The sequence below is a fragment of the Lineus longissimus genome, chromosome 8, assembly GCF_910592395.1.
Source record: "Lineus longissimus chromosome 8, tnLinLong1.2, whole genome shotgun sequence".
In the NCBI taxonomy this organism is placed as follows: domain Eukaryota; kingdom Metazoa; phylum Nemertea; class Pilidiophora; order Heteronemertea; family Lineidae; genus Lineus; species Lineus longissimus.
Genome location: NC_088315.1, coordinates 12,119,213 through 12,128,064, shown reverse-complemented (window position 1 = coordinate 12,128,064; position 8,852 = coordinate 12,119,213). Strand labels below are relative to the sequence as shown.

Genomic DNA, 8,852 nt, shown 5'->3' with positions numbered 1-8,852 from the left:
CTCATGCTAAAACCATTCACAATCTTATTCCCATTTCCTGACACCATTAATAATCTAATACCTACACGGTAAAACCATTCATAACCTTAAATCTCACTCCTTGACACCATTCATAATCTGATTCGCATTCCCTGATGCCATTTATAATCTCATTCTCACTCCCTGACACCATTCATAATCTGATTCCCACACGAATAAACTATCATAATCTTTACTTCCACTCCCTGACACTGTCTTTAGATAGAAACAAGAGTGAAAACGTCTGCAAATTGTGAACGCACCTAAGAAAACTTATCTTGCAAAACCCGCAAAATTAGCAGATAAACTTTACGATTTCCGTGACCTTGATGGGAAGACCCCAGTTGGTTGGACAGATGATCGAGCTGTGGATTATTTTGAATTGGCGAAAAAGGTCATTAACAGAGACTGTGGAACTAGCGAAGCATTGAACAGAGCACACTTTCGATGCCATGTTAGCAGCACATGGAATTCAGTAGTCATAGAGTAATTTTAACAGGTTAGGTTCGTAAACAGTTTACAGTACTTGTATTTCAATTCGAGATCTATGTTAGATAGCTCAAGGAAGAGGACTTTGTATTGGCCTGAATATTGCGGCTACAGTTACCCGCTATAAAGCACCAGGATGGCACGAAAATCATCCATCACTAGTGTACAATGCAAAAAATCATTTTCAACTAAGCGTAGTCTTGTTGAACATTCGTATTCACACAGGAAAACTGCTGTTCCCATGTAAATATTGTGAGAAATCATTTTCAGAGAAGGGAACTTTATTGTCGCATGAACGTATTCACACAGGAGAAAAATATTGTGAGAAATAAATTCACACATGAGAAAAACCATTTCAGTGCAATCATTGTGAGAAATCATTTTCACTCAAGGGGAATCTATCGCGTCATAAACGTATTCACACAGGAGAAAAATCATTCCAATGCAAATATTGTGAGAAATCATTTTCACAGAAGGGAACTTTATTGACTCATGGACGTATTCACAGAGGAGAAAAACCATTCCAATGCAAATATTGTGAGAAGTCATTTATAGAGAAGGGAACTTTATTGAGGCATGAACGTATTCACACAGGAGAAAAGCCATTCCAATGCAAATTTTGTGAGAAATCATTTTCAGAGAAGGGAACTTTATTGAAGCATGAACGTGTTCACACAGGAGGACAACCATTCCAATGCAGGTATTGTGAGAAATCATTTTCAGGGAAAGGAAATTTATTGACTCATGAACGTATTCACACCGGAGAAAAACCATTCCAATGCAAATATTGTGAGAAATCATTTTCACAGAAGGGAACGTTATTGACTCATGAACGTATTCATACAGGAGAAAAACCATTCCAATGCAAATATTGTGAGAAATCATTTTCAGAGAAAGGAACTTTATTGAAACATGAACGTATTCACACAGGAGAAAAACCATTCCAATGCAAATATTGTGAGAAATCATTTTCAGTGAAGGAAAATCTATTGAGGCATGAACATATTCACACAGGAGAAAAACCATGCATATGTAAACAGTGTGAAAAATCATTTTTCACACAGCAGGCTCTTGTTGAACATATTCGCATTCACACAGGAAAAAAACCATTTCAGTGCAATCTTTGTGAGAAATCATTTTCACTCAAGGGGAATCTATCTCGTCATAAACGTATTCACACAGGAGAAAAATCATTCCAATGCAAATATTGTGAGAAATCATTTTCACAGAAGGGAACTTTATTGACTCATGGACGTATTCACAGAGGAGAAAAACCATTCCAATGCAAATATTGTGAGAAGTCATTTATAGAGAAGGGAACTTTATTGAGGCATGAACGTATTCACACAGGAGAAAAGCCATTCCAATGCAAATTTTGTGAGAAATCATTTTCAGAGAAGGGAACTTTATTGAAGCATGAACGTGTTCACACAGGAGGACAACCATTCCAATGCAGGTATTGTGAGAAATCATTTTCAGGGAAAGGAAATTTATTGACTCATGAACGTATTCACACCGGAGAAAAACCATTCCAATGCAAATATTGTGAGAAATCATTTTCACAGAAGGGAACGTTATTGACTCATGAACGTATTCATACAGGAGAAAAACCATTCCAATGCAAATATTGTGAGAAATCATTTTCAGAGAAAGGAACTTTATTGAAACATGAACGTATTCACACAGGAGAAAAACCATTCCAATGCAAATATTGTGAGAAATCATTTTCAGTGAAGGAAAATCTATTGAGGCATGAACATATTCACACAGGAGAAAAACCATGCATATGTAAACAGTGTGAAAAATCATTTTTCACACAGCAGGCTCTTGTTGAACATATTCGCATTCACACAGGAAAAAAACCATTTCAGTGCAATCTTTGTGAGAAATCATTTTCACTCAAGGGGAATCTATCTCGTCATAAACGTATTCACACAGGAGAAAAATCATTCCAATGCAAATATTGTGAGAAATCATTTTCACAGAAGGGAACTTTATTGACTCATGGACGTATTCACAGAGGAGAAAAACCATTCCAATGCAAATATTGTGAGAAGTCATTTATAGAGAAGGGAACTTTATTGAGGCATGAACGTATTCACACAGGAGAAAAGCCATTCCAATGCAAATTTTGTGAGAAATCATTTTCAGAGAAGGGAACTTTATTGAAGCATGAACGTGTTCACACAGGAGGACAACCATTCCAATGCAGGTATTGTGAGAAATCATTTTCAGGGAAAGGAAATTTATTGACTCATGAACGTATTCACACCGGAGAAAAACCATTCCAATGCAAATATTGTGAGAAATCATTTTCACAGAAGGGAACGTTATTGACTCATGAACGTATTCATACAGGAGAAAAACCATTCCAATGCAAATATTGTGAGAAATCATTTTCAGAGAAAGGAACTTTATTGAAACATGAACGTATTCACACAGGAGAAAAACCATTCCAATGCAAATATTGTGAGAAATCATTTTCAGTGAAGGAAAATCTATTGAGGCATGAACATATTCACACAGGAGAAAAACCATGCATATGTAAACAGTGTGAAAAATCATTTTTCACACAGCAGGCTCTTGTTGAACATATTCGCATTCACACAGGAAAAAAACCATTTCAGTGCAATCTTTGTGAGAAATCATTTTCACTCAAGGGGAATCTATCTCGTCATAAACGTATTCACACAGGAGAAAAATCATTCCAATGCAAATATTGTGAGAAATCATTTTCACAGAAGGGAACTTTATTGACTCATGGACGTATTCACAGAGGAGAAAAACCATTCCAATGCAAATATTGTGAGAAGTCATTTATAGAGAAGGGAACTTTATTGAGGCATGAACGTATTCACACAGGAGAAAAGCCATTCCAATGCAAATTTTGTGAGAAATCATTTTCAGAGAAGGGAACTTTATTGAAGCATGAACGTGTTCACACAGGAGGACAACCATTCCAATGCAGGTATTGTGAGAAATCATTTTCAGGGAAAGGGAATTTATTGACTCATGAACGTATTCACACCGGAGAAAAACCATTCCAATGCAAATATTGTGAGAAATCATTTTCACAGAAGGGAACGTTATTGACTCATGAACGTATTCATACAGGAGAAAAACCATTCCAATGCAAATATTGTGAGAAATCATTTTCAGAGAAAGGAACTTTATTGAAACATGAACGTATTCACACAGGAGAAAAACCATTCCAATGCAAATATTGTGAGAAATCATTTTCAGTGAAGGAAAATCTATTGAGGCATGAACATATTCACACAGGAGAAAAACCATGCATATGTAAACAGTGTGAAAAATCATTTTTCACACAGCAGGCTCTTGTTGAACATATTCGCATTTACACAGGAAAAAAACCATTTCAGTGCAATCTTTGTGAGAAATCATTTTCACTCAAGGGGAATCTATCTCGTCATAAACGTATTCACACAGGAGAAAAACCATTTCAGTGCAATTATTGTGAGAAAATGTTTTCACAAAAGGGTATTCTATTGACTCATGAACGTATTCACACTGGAGAAAAACAATTCAGATGTGTACAGTGTGAAAAATCATTTTTCTCACAGCAGGCTCTTGTTGAACATATTCGCATTCACACAGGAGAAAAACCATTTCAGTGCAATCATTGTGAGAAATCATTTTCACGTAAAGGAACTCTATTGAGCCATGAACGTATTCACCCTGGAGAAAAACCATTCAGATGTGTAAAGTGTGAGAAGTCGTTTGTGACAAAACGGGATCTTGTCAGACATATCAGCATTCACACCAGAGAGAAAACATTCAGATGTGTACAATGTATAGCCGGCTCTTGTCAGACATAGTCGTATTCATGCCAGAGACAAACCATTCCAACTCAACTTCAACTGTAAAAATTGTCTTAAAACCTTCAAGGGTGAGTCTGACTTACAAAAACATGAGTGCAGCCACAATCATACTACTCGCCAATCTTTGAAGGTGTCTGTTGAAGGTCCCGGAAAGGATAAATGTTTAAAGTCAAAAAGTGGCAAAGCTATGAAAAGTTCATGTCCAAGGTCTCGTCATGAACAAACTGTTGTGGCAGAAGAACCTGTAGTAGAACTAACCCGTAATTTAAATTGCAATAATTCTCTAAACAGACGAAACCCAAAACCTGCATGTTTTGTGGCGAATGGATGTTTGATCAGCAGAAAGGCTGAATGTAAGGTATCGCAGTTGCCCGCTGCATTCGGGTGTTCTGACATGAATATCAAGGATGCGGCTACAAAAATGTATGGTATCAATGGGAGCAAAACTCTAGGTCTGGGTAGTACTGCGAAAACTGAGGAATGTAAAGTTCGGCGGCTGGGTGTGAAACGAAGGTTGATACGAGATACTATTGAGCGTCCTTCTAATCAGCTGGAAAAGGTTAAAAGTGAACTCCTTGACATGTTTGCTGCTGACCAGTCTGATGGAACAGTTGAACCAGCTAACACATCTACTACATGGCAGTCCATGGCTGAGCGAGGGCTACGTGTTGTTCGTGTTAGAGAGGAGAGAAATGTCCTCAGTGGGACCTTTAACCCGCCACCTGCAGAGATCGACTGTGGACTACGTCAATCTGACATATCTCCTATAGAACAGACCAATATCAAAAGTGACCCATGTGACATATCTCCTATAGAACAGGCCAATGTCAAAAGTGAGCAATATTACATATCTCCTATAGAACAGGCCAATGTCAAACGTGACCCAAGTGACCAAGTGACATATCTCCTATAGAACAGGCCAATGTCAAAAGTGACCCAAGTGACATATCTCCTATAGAATAGGCCATTGTCAAAAGTGACCCATGTGACATTTCTCCTATAGAACAGGCCAATTTCAAAAGTGAGCTATATGATATATCTCGTCTAGAGCATTGTTGTACCGTACAGGTAGTTGGACCATGTACATGTATCCTACTGAACAGGCCAATTTGAAAAGTGTGTGTCCGTTAGAACAGGCCAATGTCAAAAGTGAGCTAGGTGATATGTCTCTGTTAGAACAGGCCAATGTGTTAAGTGAGATAGGCAACATGTCTCCTATTGAGAAGGTCCATGTCAAAAGTGAGCCATTTGACGCATCTTCAATAGAATGGCCCAGTGTTAAAAGTGAGCCGTTTGACACGTCTCCATTAGAGCAGGCCAATATCGAAAGTGAAACATGTAACATTTCTCAGATAGAGATGGTCAATGTCAAAAGTAAAGCATGTGACATATCTCCCACAGAGCAAATCAGTGTGAAAAGTGAGTCATGTGATGACATGTCTCAAGCAGGGTATGATTTAGTAGAGCAGGAAAACTCGAGTGGTGCACATGTTGATATGTCTAAGATTGATGAATACATTGCAGTGTTTGATCGCTGGGCAGAAATGTTGTGTAAAGAGAAAGATTAGAAAAAAAACAATTGAACTTTTATGTTCTGCTGTTAAAAATGCGACCGGTTCTTGATACGGGGAGAGTGTCATTGGGCCTTTTGTGATCCAGTTTTTAGAGGATGGACGTGTATATATAGAAACAAACTAATACATTGTGTAAACACTTGAATGAATACAATACAATACCAATAACTAGTCTGTGCTTGTGTACAGTTTTTGTTACCGGTAGCCTTCTCCATGAATCTATTGGAATAAAATATTTCCAAGCAATTTTTTATTAACGCTTAATGAGGCAAAGAAATCAGTAGAAGTAATAGATTTCATTTATTACTAAAACGTTGCCACTGCACATTGTACATATCTATCGTCCGATGTGTTGCTGTGATGTGTACGAACACACACAGTTCTTGTGATATCTCACAACAAACCCAGCATCATCTTCGAATCCCTTCTCGATACGTTCGTGTAAATCATCCAACCTATCCTTACCGTAAGTACCGTATGGGAATTCATCACGTGATACACGTCTCACAATAACAAAACCGCCTCACCCGACCCAAGCACTGGGTAAAAGTAGCGCACATCTCCCTATATGAATACCCGGGGCAAATATAAAATATAATATAAAATCCCGAATAACATTTCTTTACTGTTGTAAAAACAGGCTAACCACTGCAGATTAACAAGTAAGTGAGTGTTCCGGAAGAGTGGAGTCCGTGCGGAGGGTGTCGAAAAGCCCTAGGCGAACTACTTCCTCCGTCTGGTGCTGCCACCCACTATGCTCGCGGCATTTGTTGTACTAAGTTCGTAACACGCCATTGCTTCTTCACCATTCGCGAAATAGTTCGTCAAAATAAGTCGAGACCACTTTGAAGAGTGGTGGAGTTAGATTTTTCCGGTCGTTTTTGCCAAAACGCGTATAGTGTAAGTAATTTGGACGAAAATCATTCCCCAAATTATCATGTTCGATTTGTAAACACTTGGGTCGGCGCGGAGTGCTCCACATCACACATCGACCTATTTTACGCATATCAAAATCAAGACAACATCACAACCCCCAGACATATAATTTCATTTCACCCAAATTGCCCCGACTCCACAGTAAGCCAACACCCTAAAAATACCCGCACCACGGGTATTATGCTAGTCCAAGCAATAATTAATTGATTCTTCGGGATCTGTCCGAAATGTTGAAGCCTACATGCATATGCAAGTATCAACGTGTATCTTTACACTCCCCATGATTGGTTCGTGACTCTGACAATCGTTCCAATACTTGTGGTGATAGTATTTCGAAATCTTGTGTATTGGTTACTTTGTATATGTTGCATGGTTTTCAGGTCTCGCTGCTCTGACGAACTGTTTTGGCATTTTAGTGACGAGGGGTGGATTTCGGACCCTTAATAAGGGGGGGAGGGGGTTGATACTTGCGGCACTAGAGGCAGCTTGCTGAAGCCCAATCCTGTACTGTAGGGTCTAGGTCTGCTTTTCGGAGGGGTTTTCATGGCTTTTAAAAGTCATGAAAACTTTGTGGACCTTATTTGCTGGTTATCAGATTTATATTATATATTTATATTTGCATCTCAGAATACTGCCAACATGATCAAATTATAAAAAGTGACCACAGTAATGAATGTTGAACTGTTGTAACATATTGCATTCAAGAATATAATTTACTAACTTTTTTTTCAAGTTACAGCAGGTCTTGTACCCCAACTTGCCTTCAGTAACACCGATGTGAAAATGGGTATCAAACTTAAGGTCCCTAACACCTTTCACCTCCCAGTTACAAGGCCTTGAGTTCTGGATACCCGACCACTGAGCCACACCCAGATCAGGAGTCGAAGATTATTCCCTGTGGTTGGGCAGACCCCAAACTCCCCAAAATATCCCATGATATAAGAATTAAACCGATATTTTACCCTGCGAACAAAGTACTAAGATGACCTGTCAATCTTTTCACAAGAAAATTTAAAAAACATTGGCTATCCCAAAACTTTTAAACATAGATAACTAATTGAGTGTACTATAGTACTTCATCCATGTGGATTTCTAAAAATAGTAGTTACAGGAACCATAATATGACATTGTGGTTGTAAACAAATTGCACGTGATCTCATTGATAGCGTAAAAGTCAATATGACGTCATACATGAATATTAATGAAGGTCCCTGGCGCTTTGAAAAAGCCAACTGACGACTATTTCAATCTTTTATATAAAAAAGGCTGTCGTTGCGGCTTTTGTTTGATTTTTTGCCCTCAAAATCTTACCTTGAGAACATGTGCAATCTCACAGGAACCAGTCGGTGTCAACATCCTCTTGAGCTATAAATAGCATGCGGGGCCTGCTCACCGCGTAAGTGCACAGAGGAAACTGGTATTTTTTCCTCAAATAATCGTCAGAGCTACCCCTTTACAAAAAACATCGGACATTTACATTTGAACAAGTAGCAATTGTACTAGATTAGGCCCATCTGTATCCATGGTAATCACTCGAGATTGAAGAACTAGTTTTTTGGCCGACCTGATCACCACTGGCTAGTGAGACCTTTATCCAGGTGATTTTGGGTTTTCTCCTTGGTCTCTGTGACTTTCTGATGAATTCTTCCAAAGCCTGACGGGCAGGTGTGGTCTCGTCAAGCCGTAGAAGGTGTCCCAGCCATCTCAGGCGTCTTGTCTTGATTAGATTGCTCCAGGGTCTATGGGTTTGCTCATATAGATCTTCATTTGTGATTTTGTCTATCTTGGTTACTTTTAGGATTCGTCTGAGAAAACATCAATTTTGATTTCTTGCTCATTGGTGAGGGTCCATAGTTTACTGTTGTACAATGCTGTTTATGAAGGCTTGGACGATTTTTACTTTGGTTGAGATGGATTCTCTTAAGTTGGTAAAGAATCTGTTGAGGGTGTTGAAGGCATCGATTGCTAGTCATTTCCTTCGTTTGATGTCATT

The 8,852-nt window shown here is 38.6% G+C and overlaps 1 protein-coding gene across 1 annotated transcript; it reads left to right on the top strand.

The window, feature by feature from the left end:
- Positions 1–2,090: 2,090 nt before the first annotated feature.
- On the top strand, positions 2,091–5,262 carry LOC135492641 (zinc finger protein 345-like; the record flags this gene model as incomplete). Its single annotated transcript, XM_064779207.1, has 3 exons — positions 2,091–2,640; positions 3,499–4,246; positions 4,641–5,262. Coding segments are annotated over 3 exons (1,920 nt in total), but the record flags the coding sequence as incomplete, so codon positions are not given.
- Between the last annotated feature and the right edge of the window lie 3,590 nt (positions 5,263–8,852).